The following is an 18,023-nucleotide window of genomic DNA, read 5'->3' as shown; positions in this document are numbered from 1 at the left end:
AACTTTTTTCCTGAGCCACACTTCATGGTAAAGGTCGACATCTTCCTTAAAATATTTCACAGCCTAACCAGACATAATGCATCTTCTTTAACCACTAAATCCCCATGTGGTTGACACAATTTGATTTAAGTTTTTTTGTCCTTGCGTTTTTTATTTTTATTCAGGCTGGGAATCGCAAATCAAATTTAAAACACACAAATTGCCTTTAAAACTTTTTACACAGTTTGCCTTCTGCATTTCTATCCCAGCTTAAGGGTCTATTTCATTGCATTTACATCTCAATTAAAGATTTTTTCATTAGATTCTCAGAGAGACATTTCTTGTCTACTCAAAAGTCTTGTTTGAGGAAATTGTCAAATTTTCACTTTTATAATGTCTATCCTTGATGCACAAGAATGTCATCTTTTCATGAGAGACAAGTTTGATTTAGGTGTAGTCATCATGTTTGCTAGCTGACTATAACCCTATATACCTGATGTGTCTTCTTCACTAATCTGTACATTACTTCTTTGTAGTTAATTCTTAAAGAATAATTGCATGCATTTTTACAGTTCTTTTCAGAACATGATGCTATCAGGCACTGGTGACAAATTACATCAGAACTGGGCACTGAACACAGATCCTTACTTTATCCAAAAGTTCTCGACATCAAAAGCTTCTGGTCAAAGAAGGTGTTCTATAAGGTGCCTAGAAAACTAGTCCTACCTGCTCAGTGGGACTGTCCCCAGTATCTGACTTGACATCATTTTGTGTTTGCTCCTCATCTGTTTGTCTGTCTGTAGTCTCTATGAATCCATATTCTACCTCCCTAACAATGTCATACAAAAATAAAACTGAGCATTCAGCAGTCAGGAAGGGCTTTTAATGATTGCATAGCACATGCAATTATATAGAAACAAAGATGAGCATTAAGTACATGTATCATAATTTATAATAAACATTTTCCTTGCAAAGGTACATGAAGGCAATAAAAAATGTACAGGGGAAAAATTTCCTCCAAAAATATTAACTTTGAAGATCCTTATCTGTGCAAAAGTAAATCACAAGCTCTTCAGATTGACACCAGTTTGAGCTGGCTCATACATTGTGAAAACACTCATTTTAATGGGGTTTAATTTTTGTTGTTTTCATGGTATGTAGAGACCCACAAATTCATATCCTCCATGAAAGATTAAAATTTCATACTGCAGAATGTTTCTCCTTTAGACATGAAATTAATTCCCCTCAAACCAGTAATTTTTCCTCTAAATGATTTTACAGTATAATCCCATGCAGATGTGTGGACCTGTCCCTCAGACTTACCCCTCCTCTGGACCAGGGGTCCCTGGGGAGACTGGAGATGTGGAGTCTGCGGTATTTTCATCTGTTTCTAGCGGTGTCTTTTCATCTTCCTCACCTGTGATGATAAAAATATATCATAAGAATTACAAAAAAGGTAGACATAGTAAAAATATGAAACATTTTAATAGAATATTCTATTTTTGGTAACCATGGCAACACAACTTTTTCAAAAAATAAAACTTGGTAAATTCATGTGTATGAACTTTAGGAGGAATACCATTGAAATATGGTTAAAATACACATACAACCGGACAGACAGACACCTAACCAATGCATAAGCTCTTAAAATCACCTAGGCTTTCACTGCTAGAGCTAGAAACAAGCAGAAAAGTACTTTTAGGAAATAATGGGTAACAGATTCAGAGGCCTTTGGGCAACAGAACTCACCTGAGATGTCCAGCTTTTAAGTAGAAATTAATATCACTCATCTAAGAACTGTTCAACACCATTACATGTATAATTATGGTCACTTCCTTCCTTTTGGATTCAAACATGCATCAATTTCAGAGATTAGTCTTGTTCATGAAAAGATTAACAATTAACTTAAAATACCATGTAAAAAATGTGGACCCATATTGTGGTACAGTTGCTGTACAAACATGCCTCGAGGGGATGTATTTGGAACAAACTAAATCTATATTCTGCACATGGTCACTAATGATACATGATCTGATTTGAACATATGGTACTAATGGTACATGATTTGATTTGAACATATGGTACATGTATCATCCAAGTTTGTTATTTCTGGCTCAGTGGCTCTAACTACTAATCTGGCTGAATGCAATTACTTCAAATTATATGGCCATTCTACTTTTTCCTATTTATGTAAATTCTCTATAAAAACAAAAAACAAAATTACAGAAATTAAAATAAATCAATTAAATTGAAAAGAGATTTAAAAAACCCAGTGAAATTAAATCTATAATATAGGAGTTGACATGTCACAAATTTGCTCAAAATGTTAAATAAATATACTTTTCATTTGGACCTGAAAAGTTCATTGCTATCAAACTGTGAAACAGTTGGGTGTCATAAGACAATTAAAAGGTTTTTTTTCTGCTCTGAGTGGAAAGTGCAATTCTGAAAATTATCTTTACCGAGTAGGTTACATGATAAAAATGTGTAATAACGCTGCTTATCAAAGTCCATGTTTTATTTCATTTATCAAGCTTTTTCTGATGAATTACACACATGGTTGACAAAGTTGCTTTAAAAATGATTAAATTTGTCTCTTAGTGTTGACAACCTTTAGATTAAATCTTTGGACTGTGGCAAAAATAAGTATAATGAAACAAAACAATTGTTTACATCCACATGTATTTTAATCCAAAGTGAAAAAATTCTCCCTTTCATTTCATCAAATCCATACGTAACAAATTGATGAAATTAGTAAATGTAATTCAATGTGAACATTCAGGTGTTAAAAGATACAAAATTAATGTAAATGAAAGTACATACATAAGTCACATATCATAAAAAAAAATTAATCTAAAGCAATAACTTTAGAGAATATATACACAATCTGGTCCAAACTATGCACTTATACAGCAACCATCCCTAACAAATTCTCAAATTAAACTCATTTTCTGCAAATTTTAATAGAATTTTCTAAGAAAGTTGATTACATTACAACAAGGCAATTCGATTTGAGAAGAAGCACCTAAAATAGCTCTGATAGGTCACCTTGCGGTCATTCATTTTATAAGTGGAGGAAACTGTAATGAAATTAAATGAAAAATATTTCAAGCAGAAAATTCAACTAACTGCTAGTTATCAAGATGGGCAAACAGAAAATTACATTCATTATAAAGATTTAGGTTTCATATAATTGGAAAATTCTATTTAGGGAAAAAAATTTCATCCATGTTATTTCATTTTATATTCCAATAAGTATTACATAGATGAATATAATAACATGCTATATAAATACATATTTTCATTATTATTTTTTTTTTCAAAAGCAATCTTTACAAATGATGTTTGCCAAAGAATGTCATTTGTACGTGGGAAGATAATGAGTGTTTAAATTCAAAGGGAACAATTTTGGGGGGCGTGTTTTTTTTAATGTCGTTGACTATTCTAAAGAGCACTAATGATCATTACTTTACATTTTCGCGTTTAACGTCATGGTAAGCTAAGATCACACTTGTTGTATTATTTTCATTGCAGCCCTTTGTGTCTCTTTGAGGATACAAAGAATTGATTACTGGATATGGAAACGACTTCTTAAACATACCGCAACTTTGACAAATCTTCTTAAATCACATATTAAAAAAATGGCCAGAAGAAAAGACTCAAATCATCAAATTAACATTGATAAAAGACAATCTTCTTATGCAATTAAACAACTTAATCTTAGAGATCAGGGGATTTTTTCCAATAATGAAAATTTTTAATTAATGCCTACATGACATTAAACCGAATTTTCTTGCCCTAGATTAGTCTGAGCGTATTTACAATGACACCTCTAGCAGAAGGCAATGATCATGTGATTATAACATTACCTAGTTGACATTCTTAGAAACCAGTGTTTGCTTGCATGCTCTTCTTGTCTAAAGGGAATAATGCAAATTGCTTTTTAAATGTGGATTTCATATGTCAAGTTTGACAAATAGAAAACTGATATTGCCCAACACAAATTCAAATATTATTTTAATCATTCTCCCAAACTTGACAAATTTGAACATTACAGAAACTACTCAAGTCAATCTATCAATTTATCTCAAAAACTGCAATAAAATTGTTACATTTTTCGCTGTGCGCCTACTTTGACACCTCCAGTTTCAGACAAAACTCATAAAGCCTGATTTAATTTCTACAGACAGGAAATTCTTCATCTGAAGACTATGCAATCAACTAACCAAACATGATTTTATTTCTTTTATATTTAACTTCTTTCATGACTAAACAAAAGAATTTTCAATAGGTTCTTCTGACCCAAAGATAATCCATGTCTGATGATTTCAACAGTGAATAATAGATAAAGCCAGCATCTCAAACAATTTCTATCAAGAATGTAATTTGATTTCAATGAACTTTATCAAAGGTGGCAGCATCAAGAAACAAATTCTGTCTAAAACCAGATTGAGAATATACGCAAAAAACAACATACTTGCAGATACAGGAAAGGGACAAAATGTATAATGTATAAATTGGAACACTGTACAAAACATTTTACTGTAAAACATTTTTTTCACAAAATTTTATTTAAATGGAATAAAGCCATGCTAATGCAACTGATTGCAGTGTTCAGTGCAGTGCTGAAAAATGTCAGCTCAGTGCAAGAAAAGACACATGTGATTTGAACCGGCCAGTTGAGAAATAAATAATCCACTAAGAAACTGGGTAAATGAAAAAAAAAATTTAAACTTTTAATACTCAGCTAGGTTTTTTTTTTTAATCCTTTTTTCCTTTCTTTATTATGAAACAATGAAAGGATTACAGGTAATGAATATCATGTAATTGCCCCCCCCCCCCCCACGCGAAAAAAATGAAAGGAAACAATTACTTCTACTGAAATTCTTAATAAAACCTAAGATTTAAATTCAAGACATTCTCCTATACGTATATATTTGAGCTTCACTCAACATGATGCAAAATCCTATGATACTCAGAGCTATACATACATGACAGATAGACTGACAGACAGGCAAAGTGAAACAGTGGTAATATTATAAGAAATTCTCTCATGGATAAAAATAAAATAATAAGAGCATGTCATATTTTACAAAACATCTGCAGCAGCAACCTGCACTTTTATTTCTATTGATTCATAACAGGAGTGGCTGAGACTATTATTTCAAATCAGTGATTCTAAACTAAAAATAAACAAATTAATTTCGAACAAAAAATATGCCTGTCTGTCAACAGTATTCACTTTTTCCTTGCTTCTGATGATGAAGACTTTATCATTTGTATTAATATCATGTTTGAACTCAGCTTTCAATATTTGAATGATGTTTCTATTCTCTTCTCTTGTTACAAAGCATTATCAGTTAAACTTTGTCCGTCTCATTGTAAAAACCCTTTAGCCTTCAAAATTGGCTTTTGACATGAAAATCAATAATTTCTTTATTCACTCCCTGTGCTTATCAATCAGAGCAAACTTTAAATCTCCTTCAAAATTATAGATCTGCGGGACTTAAAAATATAAAATCGATGTCTGATGAATCCGGCCTTTTATAGAGTTTGCCTGATCAAATGGGGCTTTTATAATGAACAATGGTTTAATGATACGATTTTATAATGTACTATAATTATTTCCGTACTTTAGCATTGGGCGCACAGAAATTAAAATCAAATCGACTTCATTAGACAAAAGTTGCCGCTGATCATATTTAGATTGATTTTGACTTAATGAATACAAATAAATATTCTTTGGAAAAAGTCAATATGTTAAAGCTTTTCAGCTTCATTATAAATACAATACTCAAACAATTGAATTAAAGATGGGAATTTAATGAAAGGAATTTACATACATGACCAGCAACAGTTATCAATCAGCATGCAAGAATAAATATCAAATAGCAATTTAAAATCATTTTAAGCAATCACTGCAAAAATTGAAAAAAAAATCTACATAAAGAATCAATAATGAAACACACAGAGAGCTAACATTAATACTGCTTTAAGTTGTGTACATTAAAATTTACTGCTTGAACACTTGAATGATAAAAGAAATGAATACAGTGTATTTAACTGCAACAAGAAAATCTGCTTCAAAATTCAAGTTTAATTAGTGCTCATAGGAGAGTTCCGCACTCAAGCATGATTCGTAATCCGTGCTGAACTTAAAAAAAATATTTGATGTGAATAAAGTGATCTTTTACATTATTAACTTATTCAAAATGAATTTAAAGTTACTGCATTGGTCTAAACAAAACATGAAGAGTCAATTAAAATATAATTTAATCTTTGGGAAAAAATTTTTAATCATGCTTCAGAAATTAATGGGAATGAGTTTATTTCAACACAATTTCTCCAGCAACAATATGCCACATTGTTCTGGCTATTTTCTCCAACCCGCCTGGTGTCCGCTAGATGACTTCTGCCCAGGCACAACATTTAATTAACTTAATTTTCATTTCATCTTTACCTTTCTGTGTGGACAGAAAAATTCATTTAAAGTAAATAATGGAAAAATCAGTTTGCGTGTTGTTCAAATTCTAATCCCTAGTGGCAAGTTTCATTATTAGATGATATAATCAATGCACGAGGCAGGTGTGACAGAGGGTTTGTTTATTAAAAGACTGAAATTTAAGACAAAATTTGATTAACAATCAGGCTTTCCAATCTATTGTTCAGATAAATTACGTAAATTGTCATGTGTCACATTTTCAAAAAAAATATATAAATAAGATGTCTAACAATCTAAATCACTGAATTTTCCCAAACCTAAGATAAATCTTTTCAACAAAATGAATTTTAAAATGAAATAATTATCTTATAGTAAGATGTGTCTTCATTTATAATCAATAAATATTGACAAATTCATTTTGATATAATTTCAAAGAAATGCTTTCAAATTCAAACAAATAAATTCAATTTAAAGTAACTTAATTGGAAACCTAATAGCTACATGTACCTGTTCAAGTGTTGTATACAGCCAGTGAAATCCTTCCCCTTTGTTCCCAATTGCTTGACATTGTTATTTAATGATAAAAGGCTTAGCAAATTTAGGGGTATTTTCTAATAACCCCCCCCCCCCATCTGCATTTTAATTGCCTGTGATCGCACATACCATTGCAAGCATCACAAGAAAGTTTAATTTTATACCCTTAGTAAAATGATAAAACTGCAAAATGTATTTTAATAGAAAGGTGCTATTGATTGTAATAGGAACCTTTGTGTAACCCTTTAGTTAATAGGTCCTCTGTCTAATTTCAACAGCTAACGGTTTCTCACTTTGTCATTAAGACCCGATCATAATCTTCAACAGGACAATCACTGTAAATTTACAAAGTGACCAAATCTGCAGCATCACCGGGTAATTTGGATTGTAAATGACTTTGTATAATTGGATTCTCTATTATGAAATTTGTCCAATTTTATTGCTACATATTCAATGAAATGAACACCTGCCAAAAGAGTGCTAATAATTCTTCAATAAGTATTGATGAAACTGCAAATGACTGCTTCATATCAGCATTTTAATTTTCTATCACCCATTGTCATAACCATTTTGACATAAGCAAAAGACAGTTGCCATGGTATCCCCTTTTTATCACTTTTTTTTGCTGTACACACTCCTATTAGAGGGATTGCGAAAATTGAAGTAAACAAATATGAAAAACACACCAAATTAGCCCTAAATTTAATGACAGTATACCAAATGTGATAATACGAGAATAATACCTGTCAACTAATATGATAACGGGCGTATCTCTTTTTTTTTTCTCCCTGCCAATTACGGTTTTTATAGAGAGAGTCATAGAGCACATGCTCTGTATCTTATTTTCTTCTAGTTTTCAAATTCAATTTCAAAATCTTCCGCTAGTTCTATAATTGCATCCTTTTTTTCCATGGAAATAAAATTTGATATCACTTTTCCTTTACAGACCATTCCTACAACATTATTATGGCTATTTCAGAATTAATCAAAAGCTCATTTCAGGCATCCAAGCTTTTGATATGTTAGAACCATATTTTATTCCATTATTATTTTAATATGAAATATTGGAATATGAAGACTACAACTGGATATTAAAGTTGAATGTATCCCGGCATTTGGAACATGCTTTGCATTCTATGGGAAAAACAAAGGCTGTTTCTGAAATAGTTATAATTTCCATATTTGTAAAAAGAAAAAAAAAAGGCAGTTATAGCGGACATAGCTGCACTAAGCTAATGGTAGAGACTTTTGCATACTTTGAAAACATGCATTATATACATGCATGTAAAATTTTGAATCTCCACATGGTTACAATATTATTCTGTAAACAAGTTGAATTTGCAATCATCATGCACATTTTCAATTTGAGAGAAGTAGAATGAAAAGTTCTTTAAAATTTTAAATAAATATATTCTAAGCTTTCAAAATCTGAGAAACAATTTTTTTTCTAAAGGTGTCTCACACTAACACATAAAACATTGATCAATCATGTAAAAAAAGAAAAAAAAAACTGTGCATTCTAGTACCTTACACATTTCTATGAGAATACACTCGCAAAGAATATCATTTGATGCTGAAGATTTTTGGTGTGAGAATTTTTTGAACATGGGAATCAGTCACAGGTAATATTGTACGTATAAGACACAAAAAGAATTACATCAAAGTGACCATTAGACAGCAGTGGTCAATCAAATAAGGTTTGAAAGTGTCAAGCTTTACGAATGACCTGGTCACCACAGGGTCAGTATATTTCTGAAGTTTTGATGAAAAAAAAATTCAAAAGAAAGTTATTGGTCATAATTCTCACTATGGTCTTTTATAACAGGAAGTTTTAGTACTTTTTCATACTCTTTCAAATACATCATAGTTTCATCGTCAAAAGAAACTGGTTCACAGTTACGCTTTGTGCTACGTTTCATCTTCAAAAGACAGGCTATAGAAATATAAAATAAAATCTACATCAATCAAAATTTTCAATGCATTATCTTAATTTCAAAGAGAATAAGTTGCATAAATTTTGTTTGAGTTCTTAATGAAGACTCTGGCAAGTGAAAACACGGAAACAGATTTCAAGTCTAGAATCTCTTTAAGCAATCAAGCAAAACTTTTCCTGACTTTAACACATAAATAAAAGTTTTCTTGGATATTTTTCATTGTTAGATGATTAAATATTAGATAAAAAACAAAATTAATGAGTCAAAAGATTACAAAAGAAGTTTTATCTATAGTTTAAGATACCCTATAATTATAATTCTTTGAAAAAAAGTGATTCCTCCTTCACTATCAGGCTTTTTGTATAATTCAAATTACTTGTCGGTTGATATAATTAAAGCTCTATTCTTTATCTTTAACAAGAAGAAAGTCACTGAAGTACATATCATCTTCAAAAGGCATTTACATCAACAATTCTAATAAGTGGATTTTCACTTTAAGACGCTTTCATATAAACTCAAGTAAAATTCCTTTTAAACATCTTTAAAACTGGTTGAGATGCTCAGCATAAAAGGTACTTTAGAAATTATTCTTCAAAATACTTTCTTAAGACTTATACTGCACTTTTAATCATCAGCCAAAAAAATTGTAAATGTGTATGTATTTTTATGCGTAATTTTATCATTTCTGTGATTTTCACATCATTAAATCTTCAGCTACGACTTAAAGAACTACATCTTTCTTTTCGAAATGAAAGTATCTCTTAGTCAGATTATTATAAGCCTTCTCAATGTGTACTAATATTGTCATGGCCGTTATCTTATAGACGTGGTCATGACACAATAAGCAATATTGAAATTTATACCTTGTCCTTGTGACCTTGACTTGTCCAAGCAAATTGCTGGGTTAAAAGAAAAGAGTTTGGCCATCATATCACATTTGTTAGTAAATACTAGCACATCTCTGTCAAAGGACAGTTTGCAAGATAAATGATAAAATACAAAGCTAGATATGATACACTTTTCTTTTTTGATATTTCTTCATACAAATGATCATGGTCAAGATGGTAAACTAAAGAGTTAGATTCACAAAATATGATATTTACAAAGCATTCAAGTTTTGATGCAAGATTTAGAAGTAAATGCTCAGTGCAAAAAGTTACATCTGGCACCGTTATGTGCTTGCGTTGCTTGAAACAAGTGATTTTTAGGTATAACCATCTGCAATATTTGATACTAAAGGTCAGTTTCAACAGAACTAAAAGAAAATCCAGTCACAGCTTCCATATTTGTAAAAGTACCTGGCAAAACTCAGTGTCAAAGCAAATTCCAAGTACTTTGACAGCTTAATGACTGAATTGTAAAAAGTTTGTTTTCCACTTGTACAAATGGGAAGAGTTGTAAGTCCAATACTTAATTACACCTCTGTTAATATGCTTATGTTCTTACAAGTAAAAGAAGAAGAGGCCCATGAACCACATCACTCACCTAAATCACTATGGTCCTGCTGTTCTTCATCAGCAGATTTTCTTATGTATTCCTATGTAAACTTTGACAATCCATTGTGGCCCCATCCTACCACTGGGGGTTATGATTTGAACAAACCTGAATTAAACTAGACTACCTGAGGATGCTTATGTATCAATGTGACTAATCTTGCCTTTGCTGTTCTTGAAAAGAAGATTTAAAAAAAAAAAAAATCCTATATTTTACTATGTAAAACTTTGACCACCCATTGTGGCCCCACCTTACCCCCCAGGGTTCATGATTTGAATAAACTTGAATCTACACTACCTGGGGATGCTTCCACATCAATATGAAGAACCATGCTTTTGCTGTTCACAAGAAGAAGATTTGTAAATATTTGTTCCTCTATATTCCTGTATAAAACCTTGACTGTCCATTGTGGCCCCACCCTACCCCAGGAAGGGGGAATTGTCATGATTTGAGCAAGCTTGAATCTACACTACCTGATGATGATTCCATATCATATTTATATTCCTTTGTAAAACTCATATCTCTTACTGCGGACCCACCCTATTGGGGGGGGGGGGGGGGGGGATGATTAGAACATACTTGAATCTACACTGTGTAGTGAAGCTTTCACAAAAGTTTCCATTCTTCTGGCACAGTGGTTCATGAGAAGAAGATTTTTTAAGACACTCACCATATTTTCACTGTTTTTTAATTATCTCCCATCTCAAAAGGGCTGGAATTTTCATTTGAACAAACCTGAATCCCCTTTGCCCAAGGAGGATCCTTTGTGGTAAGTTTGGTTGAAACTGATTCAGTGGCTAATGAGAACAAGTTGAAATGTAAAAAGTTAACAGACAGACAGCTGGACAGACAATGGATATGACGGGTGATCAGAAAAGCTCACTTGAACCATTTGTTCATGTGAGCTAAAAAAATGATAAAGGCAAAGTTGTTTTTAAGAGTAGGTTAAAGGTCAAGTCAAAGGTCACAAGGTTTTAAACCATAAAACTTTTGAAAGGTCTATACATACATATAAATATCTAAGTCTTGTAGGAGCACAGTTGTTATTTTTAAAAAGAAGGCCAGAGGTCAGGCTAAGGGTCATGAAGACTGTAAGTTCAGCATTTTACAAAAGACTCAATCAAATCCTTGAAAGATCAAATTAACTTCAAATAATATGGAAATGAAAGTGGTGAAAGGTCAAGAACAAAAGCTTGATATCCCTAGAATTTTGAATATGTTCTTGAGATGAGCAATATACATGCTAAATATCAGCCATACCTCTTACATTTGAGAAGTTAAATCTAATTGGTCATTATGACATACTTAGAAAAGTAGGTCAAAGGTAAAGTTCATGGTCATTAGGTCAGTAACCCTGGTATTTTACAAAAGACTTGTACCAAGCAATACTTGAGCAAAATATCAAATTCCAATCTCAGATCCTGGGGTGTAATTTAACGGACAGACTGATTTTGGGGAAAGTGATGAGTGTGACACTCTGCACTCTATGTGACTGAAAAATTATATCCCTGATTTGGTCAAATCTTTGCATAAAACAGGAACTTGCAATACAAAATCATATTTATAATCACTGTTTTCTAAGTTTAAATGATATAATAAAATTTAGTTTCAATGTATACTATCTGAATTAAAAAAAAATTATTATGGAATTTCCTGAATGTTTTAATTCTCCAATATGGTTAAATTCACACTATCATGGAATTAAATTACTGGAAATGAGCAGTCAAGAAGAAATAAGACTATAACCATTGGGTTCATACAATTTCACAAATAGCACACATTCTAAAACAGCAACCAAATTAAGCAGTTATGCTAAAATACCACAATTAAGCTCTTGGTATTTTGGAACTAGACATTCAAGATTTTATAATTAATATTATTTTCCAAGGGACTGCCTCATTGCAGATGCTTTCATGCAATTCATTTGGCTAATTGCAGCAAATGATAATTAGATTTATGTCCACATAAAAAATTCTTTGTTTCAACTTGAGGCCACATTATAGCCGTCCTATAAATACTTCAATTTTTCTCTCTAATTTGATGGAATTATTACCCTTTTGCAGTCGGGCTATTAGTTTCAGCAAGAAAAAAATATTTATATGGGCTTAATTTTTCTTGCAATGTTAAATAATAATAGCATGCAAATGTGTGAATTAAATGCTTCTCTGAACTAAGACTCATGCATCTATAATGTAAATATGTGTGTATAAAACAGATCCTGACTCATTCAGTCCATCATCTACAATTCATTTAATGTCCTCATTATTTACAATTAAAACATATAAAATATATTCCCTGACAATTTTATTTTTGTGACTAAGTGTTTTTACTGAAATTGGTGGCAGACAGTTTGCAATAGGTTTTTCACCAAATAAGACAATAAAAAATCTTTGTATTAATGTTTTGCATAGCTTTTAGCTTTTTTCTGGGATTAAAATATTATGCTAGAAAATACTGACTTAAGTGAAAGCTTGTGGCCCAGTGCTCTGTAGACGCAATTATCTATTACCTTGACCTTCAGATATGTAGAGTTGCTTTTAGTGCATTAGTCTTTGTTGCATTTAAGAATGATTTTTAAATCTAGCATGGTCACCTTCAGATAAGAGTAAATATCCAATCCATTTGATACATATTCTTGTCTTCTTGTGTACACTTATTTGGATCATTTCAAAGATAACAATGAAACAATTTATCCTAGAAACTAACAGAAAATATTTTCATAGGCTCTGCTGTGCAACATTCAAAGAAAATGATAAGTCTCCAAAAGATGTCATTTTATGCGACATAGATAGGTAACCCTCTAATGAAATGAGTTTTTAAAAAAAAAAAAAATGTAGACATTGCTAGAAAGTAAAAGCTGTTCATATTTCTAGCTGGTCAATGGGATAGGGTGACAAATGAAAGGTTGTCAGTTTGATACAAAGTATGACATCTCTTTCATTGCATTCATTTTATCTCAATTTACACAGTCTCCCCATCTATATAAATGGGCACCTGCTTTAACTATTAACCACTTAATAGGATTTTTTTGTTTTTCTTCCCAGTGGAACTACCAGTGTCATTCAAAAACTAACTATATATACTCAACTATTTCTTCAAATGTTGGATTTCCTCTTTCTCTTTATTTCTCAGATATTTTACATTTTTCTATTGAAATATTAGTATACGGGAAAATATTTCTGCAAATTTTTAGGGAAGAGTTTCTTTGAAAATGACAGCTCAAATGACTTTTTGAAGACATAGATGAATTACTTAGAAATTTAACTATGTTAAAATGAGTTAAATTCAAAACCATGATGTTAAAAAATTGATAAGTCTCTTTGTTAGTTTTTTAGCTGTTTAATTTGAATTCATAGCTAGTTTTTATATTGCCAAAATACTGTGATCATAAATAGATATTTGTTTTCAGTAATGTTTGTTTCACCGACAAGTGTTGAAAACTTGACTTTATTTTTATTTCATCAACTTTTTTTAAGGATTATAAAACATATTGATATTGTTGCTAGGGACAAAGTAAGTTGTAAGTAAAATTTGAAGTTTAATCTGCTATGAATGCGTTCATGAAAAGACTTTAGATTTGTCATAAGAGATTCTTAAGTTAAAATCTTAAACCAAAACTTCAGATTTTTTTTGAAAATTAAGGGCTACAGAAACAAAAGTGTTACCAATAGACAGAATGAAGGACAGACATACAAATGGACAAACTCAAATTAATATCTCCACTTTTTGGCAAATTTTAACTCTTGTTAGAATTTATATAGAAGATTTTATTAATTGGCTCCAAAAATGTCTTTTTAGACAAACTTTATCCACTATTCTCTTGCGCAACAAGGCTATCATAAAACCTTCTAGGTCTGTAACACTTTAAGACTAACTAATAGCGATTCATAAACTGACAATTAATTTCATTTAATTTAAAATCTGCATTTCCTTCCTGAAATTCATTCCTGTAGGAAGTTGTATGTTCCCTTGAGCATCTCTGCTTTCGAGAGATACTGACAACTAAAAATTTTATTACCTAGACATCAAACAAATTTCACAGCAGAGAAACTGATTAAACTTCATGTAATTTTCATTTAACATAGAAATTTTGCTATTAATTAATGGACAATATGTCTGATTCTGACGATTATCTTGAAGCATTGAGCAGTGGTTCAGTTAAAACTGAACAAATAACGCATAATTTTTATATTCATTACAGCAAGTCTTAAAAATTCAATTGTGCAAACTAGAAATATGTCCACAGGACATGAATGCCCCGCCGACGGTATATTAGTAATGCAACATGAAAATTTGTATTAGTGTATGAAATTTGATGAGAATATCTTGAATAATTTCTTTAAAATTGAAATCTAAAAAGTTGGATATAGATGATAAATTCTCACCATATTATGTATAAGTGCATAAGCTTACATAAATGAATCTTAAATGGTTTCTTTAAAATTAAGCAATATGCAAAATTTAAGAAAAATGAGGTCAAGGTCACAGGAAAGTTCAAGGTCAAACATTTTTGATACAGTTGAATAGTTCTCACAAATACATATCAGCATATTAAGTTTGATAAAAATATTTTGAATGGTTTATTTAAATCTGAGCTAAACACTAATTTAAAATAAATGAAGTTAAGGTCAAAGGAAAGGTCAAGGTAAAAAAAATATTGATGCAGTTGAATAGCTCTCATCAGTATGTATCGGCATATGAAGTTTGATAACACTATAGTGAATGGTTTCTTTAAAACTGAGGTAGACACTTATTTAAGAAAAGTGAGGTCAAGGTCAAAGGAAAGGTGAAGGTCAAAAATATTGATGCAGTTGAATAGCTCTCATCAGTATGTATCAGCATATGAAGTTTGATAAAAATATCTTGAATGATTTCATTAAAACTGAGCTAAACACTAATTTAAGAAAAGAGTTCAAGGTCAAAGAAAAGGTCAAGGTCAAAAAATGTTGATGCAGTTGAATAGCTTACATCAGTATGTATCAACATATGAAGTTTGATTACATTATCTTAAATGGTATCTTTAAAACTGAGCTAAACACTAATTTAAGAAAAGTAAGGTCAAAGGAAAGATTAAGGTCAAAAATGTTGATGCAGTTGCATAGCTCTCATCATTATCTAACAGCATATGAAGTTTGATAAAAATGTCTTGGATAGTTTCTTTGAAACTGAGCTTTGAAAAGAGCTAAACGCAAAGTGCGACAGAAAGACAGACAGAAGGACAGAAGGATGGAAGGACAGAAGACGGACATGACAAACACTATATGCCCCGGCCATATTCATGGCGGGGCATAAAAAGTCTTTGTCCAGTTTTTATAAAAAGCCATGTGTACCATCCCAGTAAAAGGGTGAAAAATAATAAAACCCTGAAAAACACCAAATGAATGAAACAATATACACATTAAGAAGTATTTTAAAATAAAGCACTTTTCACATGGACTAAGACTCGGCTTGCTTCTATAAAAAGCACAGAAAACAATACTTCTGATAAAATGCATAGAAAAGGAACATTATGTAATTTTTTTTTGCAAAATCATTGTCTAAAAATCTTTGAGTGCAAATGTTAAGAGGTTAGCTTTAACCCATGACATTAAGATAAAATAATTTAAATTTCATACAAAACTTTTAACAAAATCAAGCATGATCAGTCAAAAGGTCTTGTATTCTACCATTGAGGGCTTGATGGAAGTTTTTTGATGCATGTAAAATATACTTTTTAGCATAAAATTGGAATTTTTAAAATTCATGTACCAGTGCATAATTTGAACGTCTTTACAAAAGCATTATTAACTGAAAGTTTATATGCTTAATTTTGACATTTAAGGGATAAATATTCTTGGTCATTTTTGTTAGTTTAGAAATGTCAGTGCATAAGAATCTGATAAAATTGTCTATTAACATGAAATGCAGTATTTCATTTCACAAAAACTTCCTGAATGCTCATTATGAATATCATATCTATACACAAGGTTTATCAAATTTATTTTATGCAGTGTTCATTAGGCCTACCAAGCCAGACAGTATAAAAACATAAATTAACAATAAATAACCTAAAATAGTCCTTATTTTAAAGGGGCTTTATTAATTTTTTTCTGGAAATGTTAAGTAAAAAAAAAATCAAGCCTTTGATGGAAAATGATGCCTTTAAGAAGAAAAGAGAATATTATTGATTTTAAAAGACATAGTATACCTTGGTAATTATTTCCTTCATAGCTGTTTTCATCTTCAGTACCAGATGAAGATATATTAGCAGGGTCATCCCCTAAATCAATGCAGAAAAAAAAAATGAAAATAAATCCAGGGGTCAAAATGTTAGACTCAAATAATGATCACTTTGCCATTAATTGCTTATTACATTTATACGACATGTTAAATAAAGATGAATTATTCTTCAAAGAAGAAAATTTTGCCAACAAAAAAGATGTAAATTTGCCCCTAATTTTTTTTTTTTCCAAATCATTTATTTTTTTTTTATCTGAGCATGCATTAATTCTATAAAGTTGAAGAATGTGTCTTAGAAAGATGGAATTTAAGGCACTGTCAATGAATAGGACTATACAGTCTAACTTCCTTATGTTGAACTCAACAGGACCAAGGTTAAACTTCAAGATACCGAGGATTTAAGATCATATGAGGGTAAAAGACATAAGAAAAAACTTTGATAATATCCCTGTAATCGAGATACTGGTGTTGGAGATTAAAAAAATCCAACTGCATGTACATTGTATATACCGGTATGTACTTAAACCTTCACATATTATATTGCGCTCACATAGCTCAAACTAACACATGAGAAATAAAAGACAAGTTACTTCATCCTTTCTGTCATTAAGAGAGATAAATAAGAAGATATTTTTTTAGACACCCTGTTACCTGCAGTAGAAAGTCGTACCTGAACTTCACAAAGTTTGACCTTGAACTTACATTAATCCTTTATTAAATTCTTGACCTTGACCAACTTTGAGTGCAGTTATAATGATTCACCCTAATAAACATCTATTCCCCTCAGTTACCAGTTGTCACCCTTGTCATTTGAATCAGCATCCTATTCTTTGTCTATGTCAAGGAAACTACCACTAAAAACTACCTATGTACTAATAAATGAAGTTATTAACTGGATTGCTAGGGTATTATGCCTGATATAAAGTAAAAAAAAAAATCCTATTCTAAAATGTATTTTAATGTGTGTAATAATAAATCCTCTCTTCTAGTAATGCAGTAATCAGTATAAAGCATAAATAATAGGAATTATGGTATCTTTCTTGTATGATTTAAAAGATATGGCCAAAACTGAAGGTTATGGAAAGAATAAGAGTATGAGGTTATAAACCTGTAGAAACTTACAGAAACTGTTGTGGCTATCAGGAAAGATATGAGAAATTGGTAGAATTAAGTACATGAAAATATAAAAATAATACATTTATGATAGAGGAATATTATTACTACCTGCAAGTATTCTTTTAATTCTCTTAACTGACATGACTTCTAATTGTTCAACACATTTCTCTTTCAGCTCCTCAATGGTCATCTCCTACAATGATAAATATTGACTTTTGGATACATTAACTAAACCAAGAGTTACTCCTCTTTGTTAGATTTTTGCCCTACATCAGTTTCTTAAAAACTCAAAATCGACATACACA

The 18,023-nt window shown here is 31.0% G+C and overlaps 1 protein-coding gene across 4 annotated transcripts in view; it reads right to left on the bottom strand.

Moving 5' to 3' along the window:
- The window catches only part of LOC133200175 (caspase activity and apoptosis inhibitor 1-like), a 327,434-nt gene that overhangs the window by 3,653 nt on the left and 305,758 nt on the right, over nt 1-18,023 (bottom strand). For all 4 annotated transcript variants that reach the window (XM_061335953.1, XM_061335950.1, XM_061335952.1 and 1 more), the window contains 4 exons: nt 17,827-17,911; nt 16,571-16,642; nt 1,303-1,396; nt 706-808 (listed from right to left, as the gene is read on the bottom strand). In XM_061335953.1, the coding sequence (XP_061191937.1) occupies nt 706-808; nt 1,303-1,396; nt 16,571-16,642; nt 17,827-17,911 (354 nt within the window). The remainder of the gene's footprint in view (nt 1-705; nt 809-1,302; nt 1,397-16,570; nt 16,643-17,826; nt 17,912-18,023) is intronic.

Source organism: Saccostrea echinata, unplaced genomic scaffold (assembly GCF_033153115.1).
Source record: "Saccostrea echinata isolate AGI-Se365-2 ecotype Australia unplaced genomic scaffold, CSIRO_AGI_Sech_v1 ptg000037l, whole genome shotgun sequence".
In the NCBI taxonomy this organism is placed as follows: Eukaryota; Metazoa; Mollusca; class Bivalvia; order Ostreida; family Ostreidae; genus Saccostrea; species Saccostrea echinata.
This window is presented reverse-complemented; position numbering and strand designations above follow the sequence as displayed.